This window comes from Strix aluco, chromosome 5, assembly GCF_031877795.1.
Source record: "Strix aluco isolate bStrAlu1 chromosome 5, bStrAlu1.hap1, whole genome shotgun sequence".
In the NCBI taxonomy this organism is placed as follows: domain Eukaryota; kingdom Metazoa; phylum Chordata; class Aves; order Strigiformes; family Strigidae; genus Strix; species Strix aluco.
This window is the reverse complement of record NC_133935.1, coordinates 46,291,060-46,312,500: the sequence shown is the minus strand read 5'-3', so window position 1 is coordinate 46,312,500 and position 21,441 is coordinate 46,291,060. Positions and strand designations below refer to the sequence as shown.

The 21,441-nt window shown below is 38.7% G+C and overlaps 2 protein-coding genes across 8 annotated transcripts in view; both read right to left on the bottom strand.

Annotated features, from left to right (window-relative positions):
* Positions 1 to 11,291, bottom strand: part of CAPS2 (calcyphosine 2) — a 30,446-nt gene extending 19,155 nt beyond the window's left edge. For 3 of the 7 annotated variants that reach the window (XM_074827212.1, XM_074827216.1, XM_074827217.1), the window contains exons 1-8: positions 11,239 to 11,291; positions 10,070 to 10,176; positions 7,678 to 7,724; positions 6,320 to 6,365; positions 6,072 to 6,191; positions 5,186 to 5,227; positions 2,835 to 2,993; positions 530 to 652 (exon numbers count right to left, since the gene is read on the bottom strand). In XM_074827212.1, coding sequence (XP_074683313.1) covers positions 530 to 652; positions 2,835 to 2,993; positions 5,186 to 5,227; positions 6,072 to 6,191; positions 6,320 to 6,365; positions 7,678 to 7,724; positions 10,070 to 10,147 — 615 coding nt within the window. In that variant the 5' untranslated portion in view covers positions 10,148 to 10,176; positions 11,239 to 11,291. Of the gene's footprint in view, positions 1 to 529; positions 653 to 2,834; positions 2,994 to 5,185; positions 5,228 to 6,071; positions 6,192 to 6,319; positions 6,366 to 7,677; positions 7,725 to 10,069; positions 10,177 to 10,724; positions 10,933 to 11,238 lie in introns of those variants that run through there. The other 4 variants (XM_074827213.1, XM_074827214.1, XM_074827215.1 and 1 more) reach the window with 4 other exon arrangements.
* A 1,412-nt stretch (positions 11,292 to 12,703) lies between these two features.
* On the bottom strand, positions 12,704 to 21,394 carry CCDC107 (coiled-coil domain containing 107). Its single transcript, XM_074827211.1, has 6 exons — positions 21,010 to 21,394; positions 17,825 to 18,030; positions 16,853 to 16,919; positions 15,516 to 15,606; positions 14,300 to 14,409; positions 12,704 to 13,701 (listed from the first exon to the last, which is right to left on the bottom strand). The coding sequence occupies exons 1-6, from the start codon at positions 21,179 to 21,181 to the stop codon at positions 13,427 to 13,429; spliced, it is 921 nt and encodes a 306-aa protein (XP_074683312.1). The 5' UTR covers positions 21,182 to 21,394; the 3' UTR covers positions 12,704 to 13,426.
* Between the last annotated feature and the right edge of the window lie 47 nt (positions 21,395 to 21,441).

Here is a 21,441-nt window from a genome sequence, read left to right as displayed (position 1 = left end):
ACTGAGTCAAAGCTGTGGCTGACCCAGTCGAGTACCAGCAGCAGAGCCCAAACAGCTTAGAGAGCCAGTTCTCATCACATACTCCATTTCAGGAGTTAATGAGGGAAAACAGACTGTTTACTCTAGAAACAAGTCAGAGTAAGAGCTCATGGAATCCATGGATCATGGAATACAGGCTCAGGTACAAGCTACAGTCCAGAGCAAGTGTAACAGTATACTCAGGTTCACTCAGCTTACTCAGTTTATCTTACTTGTATGTATATATTTGTATTTGTTATTCATAATTTGCATTCTCATTTACATACATTACTACACAAAATACAAGCATTGCATATAAGACTAAAAAAAAATGCCCACTGGATTGCTCAGTTCAGGTCCCATTGAAACAAATGTTTAAACTCCCATGATTTCAATGGGTGCAATTACATACTAGGACCAAATCACCAAAGGCCTAACTTCTGTTGAACATCTGGGAAGTCATTCTACAAGTCTAGACCGTTAACAGCATAATACCACCCAAAATACTTACAGCTTCTGATTTCCTTATACTGTGCCACATATTATAGGGCTTGCTTCTGTAGCATTGTTGCAGAAGAGCTTTCTCATCAAGAGCTGTAAGATCATCATGATGGCCATCTTCAAGCTGTGTACCCTCCAGAAAAATACATGCTTTTCATAAATCAAATGTAATTAATTGTAAGAAAAGCAAACAAAAAACCCCCACACAACACATTTTCCTCAACAATATATTTAAAAGTACTTTTTTTTTAAAGTGTCTACTTCTTCCACTTCATGCTAATTAGAAAAAGAATTTAAGCCTAGCTTTCTACAGAAAGTGAACTTACAGATCTTGCTCTCTAGTCTTTCCTTGTATCTTTTGAATACTTACCAGCTTTCAACCATATTGAAATAATAATAAAAAAAAAAATCTCAAAAATACTGTGTTCCTACAAGGTTTGTGAAAAATCAGCAAGTCAGAGAAGGTAGACTGTTAGTATCTCTCTGAAGAAGACAAGAGCTCATCCTTTTTCTGTTTCACTCAAGAACAGCCAAGAGAAAGCAGTGGATTTTCCATTATGTATTCGCTCAAAGTTCACCATTGCAGAGATGTTGCTTTTTGACCAGAAAAGAAGTTAAATACAGTCTAGACAGGGAAAAGCCCAAACATACTGCTGAACTGGGTCTAACAGACTTGTAAATAAGTCCGAGAGAGTTACAGAAATATCTCCTACATGGAGGATATGAAGAAAACTGACAAAGGAGACCGTGTTTACAGAAGTCAAGAAAGAGGGAAAATGGGAAAGAAATCAAAAGAGTCGGTTTTGTTAGCTATGCACCTCTAGGAGCAGTTTCTCTTCAGAGAATAAAAGTTATTACCAGTTCCACTAACCAGATAAAATATCTTGATAAAGTATCTTGAATTCTAAAGAGGTTCTGATTTTTTAATCAGGTAGTGATAATATCTAACACAGAAAATTATTCTACTAAACATTATATTAAAATCTGTCATAGGAACTGACACACATGGTTTCTAGTGCTTAGCAAGTATCTTTCTAGAATCCAAAATCACCAGAATAGGCCAGTCCTGCTTTTTCTCTCCCATTATACACTTGCCATCTACTTCTTCAGTTTCAGATTAATTTGGCTGCTCCTGCAAATACCCTTTTGATGGGCCTGCAGTACAGCATATAAAGGAGTCACTCCTTGGTAAAACAGATGACAGCAGAGTGTCAGACTAGTATGTAAGTGTGGAATCATTAAAAAAAAAAAAGTAATACTGCAACAAATTCCCAGAACCGACAATCTTAACTGCCACCAAACATAATACTAAACAAAGTAACAGAATTGTTTTTTTCACTCAACTCTTTTACTCACATAATGTTTACTTACAAATACTTGCAGGTTCTCCAAGTTTTATCTGAACACTAAAAGCGTGATTTAAGAGGGGAAAGCCCCTTTAAAACTATCATCAATATGTGTACAACAATAACAACAACATGTGAACATAATTTTTGTCTTATGTAAGACCTTCCCTTTTCATTCAACTGAACACCAAGCAAGTAAAATCAGTAAATTCATTGTTATTCATCACAAACCTTTTCTCCGAAAAGCAATGAGCACAGTATGTTCCCTCTACATCTGCATACTTAACTTTTCATTAAGTGGACATCTACCCCATCAGCAGAGTCTAGCATTTGACCAGTCCTCACAGATGTTGCTTACTTTTGTTTCCTGTTTCCTTAAACCTACAATGATGTATCTTGCTCTGTGCAACCACCCTTCTCCACTCTATCTTTCGGAACAAGAAGAAAGTTGGCTTTTTTCACCCCTTTGTTTTCCAGTTTCTCTCCACTGATCTTCCCTTGTTTGCATCTTACTTTTAATTTTAAAACATAAAAGAAAACTGGCAGAATTAATACATTTTGCAGTCCAACTGTACTGGATCTTATACAGCGTCAAAGCAAGAAGTACAGAGAATATATTTCATTATTTTAACCCCATATTCCTTTCCATTTTCAGTGTTAATAGTTCTCTGAGGTACAGATTACATCTTTCACTTCTCCTTTTTTAAATCCTATATACAGTCATAATTTAATAGAATAAGCATACTCAGATTCTCAGAGAACCTCAGTTTCTTGCTCTGGAACAACTGAAACAAGCTTCCTATATTTTATTCCCTACTCAACATTACATGCTGAAATTACCTGTTTTTATTTTACAATTAAAAATGGAAGAAATTAGTTGCACACACATGCAAACCTCTCCAAACACTATAATGAAACACCAACGTACATTTGCTATTTAAAAATGCAATTACTTCTTTGCCCAGCTACCTTTATGGAAGCTTCTGGACACTGGAGGTGGTCTTTTTTCTTTTCTGCAATTCTCTGAGAATACTGCTTATATTCTTCCCTCAGATCTGCTTCATACTGACGATACTTCAGTTTATATTTGGCTGTTGGGGACGGCAGATTTTCTGGTATTGTCTTCTGCTTCAAAACAAAATGATAAAGCAAAGAGTAATCAATATAAAAGCCTCTGGTTGATCTATTCAATGAGAACAGCATTATTATAATACCTATCCAGTATAAATTCTGAAACATCTTGACATTAAGAAAAAATGCAAATATGACTGCACATTCAGGCTTAATTTTCATCGATTTCTTCATATTCTGCCATTTTTAAATTTTAAAAGTACATGGCCAAATGGTTTTACATCAGTTTTAAAGAGAGAAGCCAAGATACAGTGGTTCTATCGTACAAGATAATGTTACAAATCACTAAGATGGGAATTCTGACATCTGATTTTGGATGGCTGAAAATGGGCTGACGGATGTTTTTAGTCAGTTCTTGGATGACAGATGAGTATTAGTACTGGAACCTCCTTCCCTAGAACACCAGCTGAAAAGGTTAAGTACCTTCCTAACTTTACGTCCATCTCAGCACTCTACACAATGGAGGCTGGATCAGTAGAAACAGCAGCAATGACAGAAGGCCAAGACTACATTCTTCTTTCTCTCCCTGAATAACTAACACCTTCAATGCTTAAGTGATATTCCTTCAACGCTAACAAAACTAAGACAGCCTTATCTACCATCCCTACTTGAAACATCTCATCCTGCAACAGCAGTCTAACAGTCCTGTTCTAGAAAATAATTTTTCAAAAACCCAAAAGATTTATGTTCTTGAAAGGGCAGCTTTCTCTTTCAAAAGAGGATCCACATCCCTTTACTGGTTAATTCCTGAATGATAAGCCTATATTTAAATTATTCTTCCGAAAGTGACCTATTTTGGGAAGATTTACTTTCAGAGTCTGTTATTGAAGAAGCTGGAACATTTCTTGCTAAAGGAATACTCAGTCGGGGCCCCAGAAGCAAGCAATGCAGAAATAAAGGCCGCTCAGAGGAATACATTAAAATATTTTAGAACTGCTTGAAAATCTTCTCCAAAAAAAGAAGGGAAATAAAAAAAAAAAAAAAGTCAGGCAAAAAAAGAGAGAGGGAGAGCAAAAGAGGGTAAGCGAACAGAAGATACATTCCTGCACATTCAGCGCTTCAGTATTTAAGACATAATGAAGGCAGAAGGGAAGCACACAGGAGATAAAGGAAAGCAGAGAAGAAAGGGATAAAGACCCTGAGAAACAAAGCCATACAACCTTCTGTTAGCCTTCTTGCAGCTAAATAGAATTATATGTATGAACCTTATATTTTAAAAAATTAGTAAAGCAAGCGGTGAAATTATAGGCATCCAGAACTAAAAAGAGTATAGCAACTCAAGTATGTTTGCACTGCCCACTTACAATGCAGTACAGAGGAAAATAACCTATCCGTAGTTACATGTTTACAGCTCCATCTTAAGACATGTGTAAATACCTATGTTGGGCATACAGATATTCTGAGAATTAGTACATTCTTAGTCCATTATTTAAAAAAAACACTTAACCATTTCAGTTTTTATTTAAATGCAATTTTTTTTTTTCATGTTGAGAAACCATTTGGTTATATAAGTAAACATAGAACATGATGATCTTCGCAGATTCACCTTGAGCTCAAGTCAATGTGGAGTCCTGCCATACGAGTCACTATATTATTTGTACCAAGGGGCACAGGTTATGTACAAATTAATCGTTTTTCCCCTCTAGCTACACTTCTGTTTTAAGAAATTCTAATGAGGGTGTTTAATTTTATGTAAGTTAAATATTTTTGAAATAATGGATTTTTAAACAGTGTATTTTCCAGTTCTTCCAAAAAGAGATAATATTGATGTTAGGATATTTCCTGCATCCTAACCAAATAAAAATGTACTGTTACTAGTAGATTTTTACTATGATTATGTATGGTGCATGATTATGACAGAAAATAATCATGTAGGTAGCACTGTTCCTGAACAATCATGTAGATAGCATTTCTGAATTAAAGCTCTAGATATCTAATCTCTCAAATATATAGGGTCTACAAACAGAAGACTACTGTTTGCAGTACTTCAGCATTTTTCCTTTATCACATTTGAAACACTCAAAATACTGATGAAATGACAGCAGATTAAAAATAGTCTCTCCAATAGACTAGTTCCTGTCACACAAAAGAAGCTAAAACATAATGCATTTTCAGACTGTATACTATAGTACTCTACTACTGAACTGCTAATGTTATTTTCTCAGTGTATATTTTTTCAGCTACTTTACCTCTGTTTTCTTCTGACAAGATTTTCTAGACAGCTGTTTAAACTAAAGGAAAAGATTAAATACGTATCAATGATCAAAAAAACCTGTCACGTTCATTTTTTTCAAATTTAATTTCAGTATAAGAGTTCAAAGGAAAACTTTTCCTGCATTCGGGGAACTGTAAATAACTGACTAATTAAATTAATTCTTAAAGTTGTCATAGTGGATATTGATCCTGAGCAGTGGATTACTGATCTTCCTTATAAAGCATCTAAGATTAGTGGAGATTAAGTTTCTTAGTCATTCAGCAAAAAAAATGCTGACATGTGATCAAGAAATTTTAACAACAAAAGTGCTCTGACAAATTGAACATAATTCTAGAATTCTGTTTTAAAGACAAGAGACTTAAAAAAAACCCTATGAAATGGCTGCATGTAACTCCAAAAGTTTCCTTTTCACCAAAACTATTCTTCCATAGAAATAATACTTACTGTTTGTAAACTTGGGTTTTGTCTTGAATTATACACTTACTACTATCGATCTTTATTATTTTTCTAAATTTCACTTTGTTTAGAAAGAGAAACCAAAGTTAGATGCTACCTCAAAAGTATTTTTTTCAGTTGCTTAATAAAGCTAGCTATTAATGTATCTCTTCAAAAATTAGTACAATGAAAAGGATGAGTGTATCAATCAACAAAGAAGAGCTAAAGTATTTAAGAAAATAGGATTTTTAAAATAGTCTAGAGGCTTCTCAGTAAAAAGTACTTTGCCAAAAATATTTTGGACCAATAGCACTTGGAGATATGAGTTTAACCAAAATTATAAATTGTATAATAAAGCTAAGTATGTTTTTCTAAATTACTGCTAAAGGGACATATTTTAAAGATACTTGTAGTGACAGACTGACCTGTTGAGCCTGATGATGCTGCGCATATGGCGCTTGTAATGATGTTCTCCAGCCTGAAGATAAATCTAGAGGGCATGTATGAGGATAACTTCCACTGCATGGTATGTAAGAGTCCCCATCCTAAAATTACAGAAAAAAACCCCAAAGGACAAGCAATTGCAATTGTTTTATGTTGAGTGATATTTATATAAACTCCTGCAACACATGAATTCTAAAAATTATTCAAGACAGAATTAACTTATAATTACCTCTTCATCGGAATCTCTCAGCCTCCCTAGATCTAGGCATGGCACCCTGCAGGAAGTTAAAATTATTTCAATAGCAATATGCTCTCTTATTTTTCAATTACAACAAAAGCAAACTGCCTATTAGTTATTATTATTAGCACCTTCACAAAAATTTCCCTGCTATGAACAGTTTCACTACAGCCAGAGATGGCCTACTTGGCAAATCGCTGTTAGCCCCTCTTCCTCCAGTTCAGGAACTGGTCACTGAGCTTCTTCCTCTTCCCTAGTTGCAGAGTACCCTAGGAGCCGTGAGTGGCCACCACAAGGCCCTTCTTCAATCCCAGCAAGCCCATCCTGGCTTCTCTCCACTTCCCAACAAGAGCTGCTGCAACAAGATCATAAATCAGGGATTCCTTATTCCCGTCTTCTACAGCAGGTCTGTGTGAACATCCCTCTATAATCAGTCACTGGAGAGGCAACAGGGAAGCAACAGCTCCTTGGGATGCAAACCTTCCAAACCTCTTAGAAGAGATTAACACAGTCGAAGCCAACTATACTTCAGTATTTATTCTGCTTAAAGAAATGAAGACATCTCCAATTCATGAAAGAATCTCTGTGCCTTCTGTCTTTACTCCAGGTACACTCCAGAGCACCATGAATACATATTTTTTTATATTTTACCACCAATATTTCCAAACAACCCTATTATAACAAGATTACTTCTTGGAATAAATTGTCCTTAATTTCCAGTCTTTTTTTTCATTAGAGAATAACAGTACACAGAAATCAAAGTTCTTTGACTTCAATATGAACAATCCAAGGTCCATGGACCAATCCATGGTCAGACATACTTCTAAAATAATGTAGAAAGATACATTGGCTGTAAGGTATTTCAGTAAACAAAAAGACCTAAACTATCAAACACGGTTCTCGGAATAGCAGATGTTGCTTATCTACCAAAGTCACTGTAAGGTTTTAAATGTTATATGCACTGTACAAAATTTCCCACTGCTTGTAAAAACCCTTCACAACAGTTTCTCTGTAATTTTTAGTCTAATACCTGCAAAGAAGGCCAATATTTAAAAAAAAAAATGTTTTTATGTTTTTGCGGACTATTATATTAAAAGCATTCAAGAAAGACTAGGTATAAATATGAAAGCTCCGAGTACAACTCTACTGTTAAGCTCAACAAAATGTAAATCAACTTAATTCCAATGGAAATAATGCATCAAATATTCTACCCTAAGTATCAATCCTAGAAAAAAAACCTATGATGATAAATTTCATGGAACACTGAGTTATATATCTATACAAATGCAAATGCATTGTGTTAATAATGCACAATTAAAAAAACTGATCAGAAATAGAAGCAGACTTACTCTGGTGGGCGAGGACCATGAGTAGCCTGTCTGTCTGGTCTCCAGCCCTAAAAGAACAACACATGATATACTTACAGCGATTAGGATTAAAATACATAGTTCTCTCGTTCAATTTCCCCTGGAATATTTAAAATCAGTGCCTCAAAGCATCTGTCTGACATATTTGACTGAGATGCTACTAACAGAAGGGCAAAACAAGAACTTTTCATTGGAAGTTGATTATTACAGATCATGAGATTAAAGACTGAATATTCATCATGACAGAAAGATTTCCAGCCATTAAGAACCTAGAATCCAGATAGTATCCACATCAGCTGTAAATAATGCATTAAAAGTAACCCATATTCCTGAGACTTTGTACAATCACTGCTCACAAGGTTTTAGGTCACATCACCCCTCAGTCAACCCTTAAACCAAAACCACAATACTGACCGCCAGCTAGCTCCCATGGACCTAGCTCAGACCCCAAAGAAGCCCTGATATCTGTGTAACTATCATCTCAGCTTTAGTATAGCAGCACATGGTGTTGGCTAGGCGCTTGTGTAATCACACTGTTTATTTTGCATGGCTGTGTACCACACAGATCTCCAAACTGAACTGAGCAAGAGCATGACAAGAAGGAAAGACTAGAACCAAAGCTCCATCCACTCCACTATGGTGGCTTCCTGAAAACAGCCAACAGCAAATCCGTAGGGAAGACTATTTGACTGGGGCAAGCACACAGTAACAATTCCCCCAACTAGCCTTCCAATCTAAAAAAAAAAAAATGTGGTTCAGGGATGTTCTGAACCAGGGCCAGCATCTTTGTTTTCACACTCTTCAGCTCACACCTCTCAGCATCACAGTCTGAACTGACAAGACAACCAATTTCCAGCGGTGGCCTAACACCTTTCACGATTTGAGAGCAGTCACAAAACTAGAACTCCTTTCTTGCCAGACACCCTCGTAGTCTGCTCCTGGAAAAGAAGTTCACGGTTCAGCAACACTACCCTCTAGTGTCTTCAAAAAAGGGTTTTCAGGTTTAAAAAAGTAAGTGTTTCTCTCCAGTAAAGTCGTACATAACAAACACCACCACCTTGTGGTCAAGTGTGTAAAAAACCGTTAAGAGATCCAACACAATTTAGTCTTTTCTTGAAACTATATGCAACGCATTAAATCTCAAGTATATAATTTTTCTGTACCATTTCAACTGTGATAAGATAAAGAACATACCACATTCTAGATGTTAAAGTCTTAATGTAATTCCTTTTCCAGAAGTCATCAAATCAGGAAGAAAGCAAACAAAAATCATCCTGAAGACTGTCCACTTTTACAGGGTGAAGCACATAGTTTCAACCTAATTTTAATCTATGATTTAGTTTTGCAAGCCACCTAGAATCACATGTACTAGGGACTCTAAATCTGGAAACAGAGAGGCACATGAAAGGGAAAAAAAAAAGGGGGATGAGAGATTAGAGAAAAATAGACATTATTTTCTTTTACAACCTACACTAAATGCCCCAAGTGTTCTTGTGCACAGGTATTTCATTCTCAAAAGACTGGTTAAAAGGTAACATTATAACAGTGATGTGATATAATTTACAAAAGGTCCTTTTTCATTCCAAATCAAACAAAACCAGCAACTTGGTAGTCAAACTCCCAAGAACTTCTGATGGGGTCATCCAACAAATAAGGAAGTTAAATGGGTGCTTGGGGGCTGAGGGAAGATTATCAATTAACTTTACTTCATGGACATGAAGTACGTATCTGTGAGAAAAATCAATTGTTAGTAACAATATTAATATTTACCTTAGCTGTAACATAAAACAGTGGCCCTCTGAATCCAAGATAGTATTTTGTACTGATCAGGCTTTCGAAAGTTAGCCTGAAAGTTTCTGCTAGTGATCTTTTTGAGGGCTGCACAACTACCTCATCTCAAAACACAATTAGAAATACCTGGAAAACAAAATTCCCCTTCATACTAAACGCAGAGCACTGAGATTCATTTTACACATCAGTCTGAAATCATGCCTTTTGAACTTATGTTTTGGGGGTTACTTATTTGCAAAACAAAAAGATGTTACTAGTTTCACCAACAGCCTGAGACAGTACAGGTTCAAGCCTCTGTTGCTCTTAATTGAAAGCAGGAGTTCATTCCCGAGTTCTCCACATCCCAGTTAAGTACCCAGAATATCAGTTGGTTTAGAACAGCTGTTTTTATTGGAAATTCGCACCTTCATTTGAGAAGCTGTCATACTAAACTATCACTTTCTGACAAAAATAATTTCTTTAGAAGTTTCCTTCTCTACAGAATGTGTTATAATATCAAACTAAGAACCTTCTGAAGTATGATTAAAATATTTGATAAAATGACAAAGGAAGGAAAACAACCATAAGCCTTCCATTAACATACCTGATGTTTCTTCCCCGTCGATGGCAGCTGAGCCTGCCTTCGAGGGGATGCAGCAACTCCTTTAACTTCCAAATCCATGCAAATTCAATGACAGCTTTCAGAATAAACTGAAAAACAGAAAAGACTATTGAGAAAATCATGTATTTTTAATGTAAGTACTTCTGAAAAAAAAACCATTATTGAATTAGAAAGAACATGTCTGTCACCAGTAATTCTGGGTATTGTCTTCAGCAAGCTATGAAATGTTACTGGCTTCCCTTTTTCACCACCTCTTAAATTCCAGTCCTTCCTTACTAATGCTTAACCAGTTTCCTGTTCAAATTTACATCTTTGCCTCAAGTTTAACTCCCTCTCTCCCTTACACTTCTTGATACCTTCTCATACCAGTATTACTAATTTGCTACCCCTTGACAACATCAAACCTTTTTTACTCTTCCCGTACTGCTGCTGCCTGGCTCTCAACTGCACCATGCCCTGGGACCACATATTTTCAGGAAGACGTAAGGGCCCTCTCGGCGCACAGCCGGCCTCCCAGAGCGACATTTTATCAGTACGCTACCTTCTGCTCTGCTGGTTTCTCCTTGCATGCAGCCAGTTTTGAACCAAAAGCCTATCATCTATTTCTCTGGAATCGGATGCTCCATTTTCAACTCACCCTCCACCAAAGCTGATCCTCTTTCTACCTACAGAGCAGGTTTTAACTCCCAAGTACCCTTTCCTTCACCACACAGGACAGCTGCAGGGCCTGCTCCAAGACCTGCCAGCCGAACCCCTTTCTGCGGGCACTGAAGATGAAGAGCCGCTGTCTTCACACGACCTCAAGCCTCTCAGTGAAATGTAGTATCCTCCCAGCTGAAGGCACAGGGGGAAAGGAGCGTTGTTGCACTTAACACGCCGAAATAACTTTATCACAAATAACAACGCTATAGCGTATAGGGGAGTAATAAATATGTTTATTCTCAGACAGCTCCACGGAAACCATGTATCCTCCCGGGAGCACACTGAGGCAGGGCCCAGGAGAGGCCCGGGGCGCCGGCCGGATCCCGGAGGGGTCTCCCCGGGGCGGTCGCACCGCCGGCTGACGGAAAGCGCCCGCCCCCGTGCGTCTCCACGGCAACCGCACCCCGCCGCCCCCTGAGGCGCAGGAGCGGCTCCCGCCCGCGCCCTACCTGCCCGCCGCGGCACCGGCCCTGCAGCCGGCCGCCCTGGGGCCGTGCCGGGGACTGCAGCGCGGCGGGGAGGGGCGGGCCGGGCCAGGCTTCGCGCGGAAGTGTCGCAAGCCGCCACCTCAGCCGAGCGGGGAAGGCGAATCCCCTACTCCTCCCGAGGACATACCCTGCTGGCGGCACGGCTGCGAGCCCGAACCTCCCTCCCAGCGCTGGCTGCGAGTCTGCCAGCCCTGCCCCGGCGGCCACCCGCGAGCAGCGCTGGGCGCTTGCACTGCACAGGGCCGCGTCCTCAACAAACCCCGGCGGCTGAAATCGGAGACTTCACAAGAGCGGCAAAATGCCTCACGGCGAACGTTTGTAGCCCCGGGTCAGGAATATAGCGACTACCCCAAGGCAGCTCAATGCCTCACAAAGGCTTCAAGCGGCAGCAGCATCCTAGCCTGTGGGTGCTGAGAGGTGGAAGCCACAGCGCTAGTGATTCAAACACCGCCCAAGGCAGTGAAATCCTGCGGGTAGGAAGGTGCCCAGCAGTGGTGGCAGCGCCCGGAGGGCAGCAGTGTTGACCTGCAGCCACAGCAGCTCTCACAGCAGAGCGAGCCACCGAGCCGCGAACAGCAAACGCCATGGCAGTGCCGCCGGTTCCCGCTCCTTCACTTCCTCTGATCGAAGGCTTTGAAATTAGTTTCAGTTCACTTTAATTAGCCTTATTAGTCATCTCAGAGGATAGCCTCTATGCAATAACAATTTTTTTAAACAATTTCAGTTGTCTTGAGTGACCAGACCTACACCAGTTATTTTCAAAAATCAAATTGTGCCCCAAGTACCAGTTCCAATTCATCTGTACTGTCTTGGAGGAAAAACCTGTCACCCCTTGAGAAACCCTGGCTTTTTGGTCAATCAGTTTTCCAAAGATAGGCAAAATCTCACTTAATGCAAAACTACTAATATACTGATGCTAAGGATGTATTTCTGGATGCTGCTACTTCCAAGCCTGTGTGACCTATTTTAAGAACCGAAGAACATAGCATGTTTCTACACAAGAATGAACAATTCATTCCATTTCAGTGAGTGACACAGTAATAGTTTTGGTCCCCTTAACTACGGTACATTTCCTCCATAAAAACAAATACACCTTTATTCTTACAGGAAAATAAGATGGCAAGAGTTCAGGCTTAAAATCTATGCGCTCATAAACCAGAAAATTGAACAGCATCGTACTGTCAGACCGACCTCTAATGTAATTCCTGTCATTAAAGAGTGGCAGTTCCATAGACGTGTGTTAAGTGAACAAAAAATGAGTAGAAAATAAAGGTATGGACAAAAATGATTCTGGCAAAGGATAAAAATGCTTTTAACACTGACCTAAAAAAGCCACGAGCAAGTTGGCATAATGTATTGAAAAAAGAACCCCATCCAACCCCCACAGTTCTTGAATGATACACAGCAATACTGATACAAGAAAAAGTGTATTACAATGAATCATTTATTGTGTTAAAATAAATATGAAACAGGGATATAGTACTGATAGGTATCAATCATTAGGGAGCTGCTGAGTTCAACCAGTGACAGGTGGGAAAGAAAAGTGATCCAGTGTAATGCATTAAGGTTTAAATTGACATACAAAACGATACATCATTCTTGAGGAGACAGCAAACTCAAAGATAATTATTTTAAAATAGTGTCTGTGGCTAAATTTCTCTCTCCAAATAAAGAAACCTGACTATGAATGCATCTCTAAGACTTAACCCATACTGCTTTTCATTCACCCCCTAGAGAAAAGCTTTCCACAAAGAAAAAAATTCATCAGTGCATGCTTTTTAATGAAAAGTCACAGTTCAAGTGGCACCACGCTTACTAGTTACATTTATGAAACATCTATTCTTTATAATCTTAATTACAAGATATTCTAGTATTTCAGTGAAGCATCAGATATAATTACAGTGCATTGTATACAGAGTACAGAAATATTTGTATAGGAAAAAAATAAATAGAAAAAATATGTAAACATCCCGAGTGAAATTCTGCTGCCACTGAAGTCATAGAACCATCATAGATAGGAGCACAGGCAGTATTTCACCCCTCTTTTTAAAGCATATAGTAGTGCACATAACTTCAGAACAGTTTAAAGTGCATACAACATTATAAAAAAAAAAATCGTAAGTGTTCGAAAGTTTTACGTATGCAGATTTCATTCGTATCTATTACGTCTCCTCAATCCTATCTCTTCTGATTCAATGGCATCTTTGTTTATCATTTCTTGGTCTTCTGCCACATCTGGCTCAAACTGATGTACTTCACATTCATCATATAATTCATGCTCTTCTATTTTGTAATCATTATCAACATCCTCAAGCAGATCTTCATTACCGTCATCTTCTCCATCATCCATTTCTTTCTCTTGAGAATGTTCAGCAAATGACTGAATGAGATCTTCAAGCTTCTCATTACAAATGTGGCTGACATCTTATAATTCACCAAAAAAAAAAAAAAAGGCAAGCTTAAATTACTACAACTACTCCTAATTTCAGGATCAGTTTAGAAGTGGAATATTTTTTTTTTATTTGTTTTTTATTAAGACAACTAATGCAAAAATTCCTCAAATTTCTAGTGAACCATTCTTAACATTTAGTATTTCTCTTAGACTATTATGCACTTCTTGGAAGTCTCCAGTTGAAACTAGTATACAATTTGCTGTTTAGTGTATTATGCAAGCATTACCCACAGCCACAGAGGTCCCCATCTGGGAATCCTCAGACTAAAGTTAGTCCAATACTAACAGACTGCTTAGGAACTCAAGAAGCCTGTTTTAATAAAGCAGAACATGACTGTGTGGTCTATCTTAGTTCATTGTCTTTTAGCACCGATTGTTAAAAAAATCATGATGTATCAAAAATTTGAAATCAGATACACCTCAAACAGGAAGAATGGTACTCCTCCCGAATAGAATTAATTCCACACACATTACCTAAGATGCAAGAGCTGAACAACATTATAGTAAGATCTGTTTATCCTTTTCAAATATAAACTACTTAGTTATCTATCCTGCTAGAAATCAAAGTACCTTGCATCTTGTTTTCTGATTTATCCAATCCACTTTCTTTCATCAGTCGTCTAATTGATTGGAGCTGTGTCATTATTTCATCTTTCTGCTCACAAGCTAAAGCATTAACACTAGAAAAAAAGACAGATGTCAACAGCTGAAAGATTACCTTGGAAGTGAGTGCTTGGTAATAACACACAAGACTGAAGTATTTCCTTCCATGGATAAATACCATAGTTAAAGTTAGCAACATGTTTAGGTCAAGCTTTTCTTTGAGAACTGTCTCTTGAGAAGTGGGGAGCCATAACACAGACCTACTGAATAATCTAGTCACTGAATTCTAACATTGGAGCTTCAATGGCCGAGTAATGACTACTGAAAGAAACAATTACCCAAAGTAATTTTATTTTTAGTACAACAATGCTTAATCCAGGACTTTACAGTTTAGAGGCTTTTCTTATTTCAGATTTTGTTTACTCTCTCCCCTCCCCAGCGCTACTAGAAATTTGTTAGGTAAGTTGGTCAGTGAATTTGCTGCTTAATAGTTTCAGCACATATTAAGTTCAGAAGTACACTAAAGGAACAATCATTAAATTCTGCATGTTTAAAACTAGGCTTCATAAAGGATGTCAGTCTACACAAAAAGGACCACATGGATATTTTTATTTCTAGTAGACAGGTAAGGCCCTATCTTCTTAAGAACAGAACATCTCTAAAACTACAAGGAGGTTATATTACTTATTCCCTTGTTACACTACAACAGAGAAGTTTTATTTCCCCAAAACACACACAATCACTTAACAGGTTCACTTAAAACACAAAAATAAGCAGCTATACTTTGATAACTAGTTTTGTCTTCTAATTATATAAAAAGGAAGAAACTCTTTCTGCTACCAGAAATCTAATTCCCACATGGGCTTTCAAATGCCACTGAGCTCAAGTGTTTTTTTTCAGTATTAGTCTCCTCTGTCAATATTAAAGTTTAACTTGTTAAGCCACAGTAACGTGATCATAAGTCTGAGCTTTTGCATTTATGTTTGGTGAACAAGAGACGGGAGGTATCTGTGGAAAAGATCACAAATTGCAGAAGAGGTATTACCCGCAAAAGGCAGTAAGTAATTAAAGACGGTTCCTAAACACTGTTCCTTACCTATATATCAGGAACATTTTAAGAACTCCGTTAACATTTTGGAGGATTTCAATTTACAGAAAACAATACTAACTGAGAAACACTCACCAGTTCGACAGTGGATCCAACTGAGTCAACAAGGAATTTAACATTTTCTCTGTCTGTGCTAGATGCTGCTCCAGTTCTAAAAGCTGATGCTCTTAACAAAAGAAACAAAAAAAAGAGGCGAGCAGGGTGGTGGGCAGGAGAAAAAGAACATTGTAAGAAATGTATTTACAATACCAAAAGGATACTGATTTATGTTTTTGGTTGGGCAGATGAGAAGTTTTTTTCTCTATAAAATTCTAGAATATGAAAAGGGAGTGGTGGGGCTAAGAACAGAAGCCTTACTACGTGTGACCAGAAGTCTTTCACATCCAATAACCTGTCTCCAATAGCACCTAAACAGAGGACACCTTGGTAGAAATGGAGCAAGAATGTGGCTCTCAGCTTTCCAGCCTCAAAAACTATGCAGTTCCAAGACTTCCTGAGGTATAAGTAGTGTATTTATACTTAATATGCTGTCATGAATTTGCCCACTCACACCTTACACATATATTCAACATTTAATGCACTACAGTTGTGAGGAGTAACTCCTCCTGAAGTACTACTGAACTTTGAAGAAAGAAGAATGCAACACGAAAGGATGGTGAGTAGGCAGTGTAGCAAATTGCTGCTGAACCTGATTACAGATCTGGTGTACAGAGACACCAAAACAGGCTGCTAGTTGTTTAATTAACTAAAAATGTGTCTATACAAGGGGCAAAAAAGTCTGAAAACAGCTTAACTTTCATGTACCATAACTTTTTCTCCAAAGGAAAGCCCACTTCTTGGCACGTGCAGAATAGACTGAATCAGACAGTCAAGAGTACTCTGTATCATGAAGAAAAAGATGGTATCATTTATTCTGTCTCTTCTATAAACTTTTAATGTTTTTGACAGGTCTTTAATTTGGCCTAAAAATTCAAGAGTCTCTATACTTGTTTATCCATACTGTTCCATTATCAACACAGTTCAATTCTAAAGCAGATCATTATATCCTTTTTTAATACCCTATAAATCTAAAGATTATTATATTCTATTTAAACATCCTATTCTACTGAAGAAAACTGAACAGATCTTAGATGAGAAAAACATCAGACATTAAAAGGCAGAGAATCATACTATATTACTATAGCTGTTTTAAAAAAACATTACCATCTGGAGTTTTCAAACAAACCTCTAAGTGTTTCAAATATACAGCATAAAGTGGGGTTTTGTAAGTTCCTAACTGCACTTAAGTAACTTAAAATACTGTTCTTGTTTAGCTATACCACATCAATGAAAATATGTAGCTTTGTTCCAGCAGGAAATAAGCATTTTTGGTGAACACATTGTGAAATACACATTATGAATAGTTATCTTACCCGTTTCCTTTGCCTTGTCTTCTGTACTTTTTTCCTTTTTGGAGAGATTTTCTTCATGTGACTTCATCTTTAATAAATACAATCATGTTAAAAGACTTCATCACTATTTGTGTATTAAAAATAAAAATGCATTTAGGAATTTACTGAAAGTAAACAGCAACCACAAAAATGTGCTCCATCAATGAAACATTTTTTCTGCCATGCCTTCTTCCTATCTTAAACTAACACTTCTGATTTTAAGCAATGACAACATGACTGACAAAAGTTGTAAAAGAAAGCAGTTGCTATTTCAACTCCAGTTTTCAAAAATGAACAGAAGGAACCTTTCCCTGAAGGCAAGCAACAGTGTTCCAGGTATACTCTTAGCATTGCAAGTGTTGTAACATCTCTTACTACAAGTAATACATACCAAGACTGGTATTAAAAAAACCCCCAACTGATCATGTGTTCTCCTTTCTTAATTTACTAATGGTAGAAAAGGTACCACATCTCATGGATAAAAGTCTATGTTGCAGATGCATGACCAAATGAGAAGTCCAAATAAAAGGTCTAGACTACTTGCTATTCTATCTAATTGCTAATCTAAAACTATTACTCTGCAGGAGTCGTCCATCTCCTTCCCATATTCAACCTCATTCTGAAGAATGCAAAGGAAGTGAAATACTGATGAGGGCTTAAGTTACAGCCTCATGTAACAGCACTGTTTAGGTTCTCAGGTTCTTATTGAAGGCTGGGGAAAAGTCTAAGATTCTCACTTCTTTAAGTGTCTAAAAAAAGCCAAGTCAGAAGTCTTCATAAGGAAGAATCAGATATCCTACAATTTTAACTGCAGAGCTCACATTCAAAGACAAATCAAGCAAGAAATGGCTTTTGGACAACCATATACATAGGCTCAGAATTGGGAAAAAACTTCAACAGACCAGTTACATTTCCTTCTAATTTCGATAATCTTATGGCTTTCTTATGGCTTACCTTAAGAAATTTGTATGCTGCAAACACTCCCACTCCAAGAGCATACAACGGCATGAGGGTGAATGCTAACTCTCTACCATTTCCTCTTGTTCTCTCACTCTTTATCTCTTTTTCCATTGCATTTCTCATCTGCTGAATACTCTGGTAAGTATTGCTGTCAGAATTTCCTGGATTCAGGTGAACTTGATGAACTGTCTGAGGACTACCTTAAAAAATTAAATTGAGAGAAAGAAGACAAAATTAGAAAGGAAATTAAGACTTCAATTAGTTTCACAACTGGAATGAAATTGTTTTCTTCTTGGGTGATCATCTTTGTTCATCACTCTCCTAAGATGGTGTGGTCAGCGCTGCATCCAAATAAAGGTATAAAAAAAGTACTTTTAAATCAATTTTTCATTAATAGAATGCAAAGTTAAATCTATACAGCAAAGATTCTCAAACTAAATTTCTGTGTTTCTTTAAAATATAAGTTTTAAGCTTCTTCCTTCACAGCAACATTGGCAAACCCACAGCAAACCACAGAAAGGTATAACTAACAAGAAACAAATCTTGAAATTAAAGCATACTCAAAGAAACTATTGCTAATGCCAAGAACAGTTACAAATTACTATTTTTCCTCTGTAACAAAAGAGTTAAGTACAAACTGAACTCTCTAGTCACAGAAAAAAAAAAAAGTTTTGTTGAAATATGCTGCTGTGTTGCTGCTTTCATTATTTTAACAGTAAATTCAGTATTATGTGGACATTCCCACTGGTTTAGAAGTGCTGTACCTCTGCAGATCAAGTATTTAGCAGGAAAAGATTACACAATAGCAAGGAGATGCAACTTTGGAAGTCTGAAGTATTTTTGCATGTAATTTGCCTGCCAGAACAGGGAGCAGATGAAAGAACCGCCAGTGTCATTGCTCAGGTTAGGAATTAGGTTATTTGGTAGTTAAATCTGGGGTTCATGGGACATGCACATGAGAAACAGTGCTATCAGCCAAAGAATGCAGATGCTTGCAGAGACAGAAGGCAGGTGATCAGGGGGGTGTGGGGTTTTAAACTGATGTCTCAACTGACTGCCTAGACTTATACTTTCAAATGCCTTTCAATATTTACTTCATCGTAATTTAATATATTAGAACTGAGTATGGGTAAAACAAGATTCGTATTCTATAAAAACTCCTAAACAAAAGACCATTATGCAAATCACTCTTTGTCAATTAATACTGAAACAGTGTCATTTCAAGAATTTACAGTAACGTAATTCAAGTGTGCAAGAGACAGCTGCAATCAGGAAGTGAAAAAAAAATAACAGAAGTTACAACTTCCAGTAAAACAACTGTTTGCTACAGCTCCTTCCAAATCCAAGAGAAAAACGAATCTAGTTCTGCTAACCTAAGTTGGTACTTTGTGATAAGAGATCTCAAACAGTGTTTTAGAATTTTCTAAAATGAGTTAGCCAGAAAAGTTTTTCAGACTTCCAGGAATGACCCTGACTGTAGCGACATTTACTATCAGCTCTACAGTCAAGTCCTGCCAGGCATTACTGCAAGTTCTTCCACATGTAATTGATCAGTTTGAAACATGCACATTTGTAGTAGACCCATCTGTATGTTTGCTCATTGGAACTCAGAACTGGACAGTTACACAAAAAATTAAACGCCCTAGCTGATACAAGCAGAACTCAAGCTACCTTAATCATTTAATGCAAGTTCAGGCAGACATTCCAGTTTCAACACAAGGATTTACTAAAACTGCACTAACTAATCTGGAAATCACATTTTATCCTATGTATAGTTTTCCTCCTTTCAGAATGTTTCCCACTGATTACTAGTTTTAAGTTTGCACTCACTCTTTTTTCTTACTTCCCGTTCTACTTGTTTTTAATGTAAATGAGGAGATTTACTGAAATACCTAACCACAGATAAAAACATTTCCACAGGTCATACAAGTAAGAATGTGGTTGGTCAAGGGCAACAACACCTTCCTGGCACAGAGGAGGGATGTTGAATCCTATGAAGTGCAGTGTCTTGTACCAAATTTATCCCACAGAAGAAACAGCAGAGTGAGTTAATGGCCAAACAGGAGGAAAGAAGAACCCAGACAGGTAAGAACAGCAGACCTGCCTGAAACTTATTTTACACAGTGCTGTAGAAGCAGTAGAACATCTTACATCAGTAGCATCAGAAGCATGTGAAGTGTTGCTTTTTTTAAGGTTTGGTTTTAAAAGAATTTGATCGATATGAAATGACAGCTACCATATAAATTAAAAGTAATCAAGCAAAATATGCCAGGCTTATGAAGCACAGTAAATTCAATGTCAGCCAGGAAGAAGATGTCAGCAACTCAAGCCTCACATTTCTGCCTCCTGGGGAAAAGCACAGACACATAATTTGGGGGATTAACAGCAACTGTCTCTTGGTTTACAATGCCTTGGAAGGCATCATCAATGAATCAATCAACAGAGAAAGCTACCTCAAGAAAGCAGATTTTTTGTTATTTTCCAAAACGAACGTGGCCCTTTGGACCTTAAGCTAAATCCTCTGCTAATGTACTCTGACATTGCTTAACATATATTTACACTACTCAAGCTTTAACAAGCAGTAAGCTCTCTAGCCCATTCAGTGACAACTTTTCTAAACAAGTACCTTGGACTCTTTCCAATACACTACCTGGCAAATCTCATACGATTCTGTGCTAATGTTTACTAACAGTAACACTTGGCTTCCTTACTGCAATTCTGACATGCACAGTGAATTTTTTGCTCTGACACCTCACAGCTACTCATCTGTTAAACTAACTGTGCCCCTGCAGGCATTATTCCTTAAACTGCCCGGATAAGACACGCTTCCAGTAACAGGGTACTTACCTACATTTAAAAGTAATTTTCTTAAGACAATACAGACAAAAATCAAACCAGTAATGAACCAGAAGAGCAGATCATAAAAAGGGGGGGTGGGGGCGTGGAAAGTTAAGGCGAGGAGGTGAAAACACACACGCCAGCTCGGGGCCGCTTGACAAGGCCCCCCCCTTCACAGGCCGTGTAAAGCACCCGGCGCCTCCCGCCACACGAAAGCGAGCCGCAGCACAGCTCTCTCCGCTCCGGGGGCTCCCCTCCAGCCCGCCCGAGAGGGGCCGGCTCCGAGCAGCTCCCGCACAGACCAACCGCGGCGCGGCCTCGGGCACCGCCTCCGCTCCTACCTCCGCGGTGCTGACGGGGATCGTAATGGCCGGGGCCGGCCTTGCCGCCCCGCGGAGACCGGCCGGCCCGCCCGCCGCCGCCTCCTCCCCCGAACATCCTGGGCATGACGACGAAGACGCAGAGCACCAGCACTACCGAGACCACCACCTGCTGCAGCACCGACAGCACCATGGCCGCCGCTGCCTTCCTGCCAACGAGCCGCCGCCCAGCGCGAAGGAGAGGCGCCCGCCCGGCTGCCGCTCCCCTCCCGGCGACACAGCGCCCCCCGGCGGGCTCCTGGCGCCGCTCCAGGGCTCCGCGGGCGGTTCCCTGACGGAGAAGGTTCTGGAAGAGGCCCGTGGGGGGAGGGACGCGGCCCCTCCGGCGGGGCCACGGCAGCCGGGGCCATGAGGCCGTGGGCCGCGGTGTGGGGCTCGATGGCCGGTGCTGAG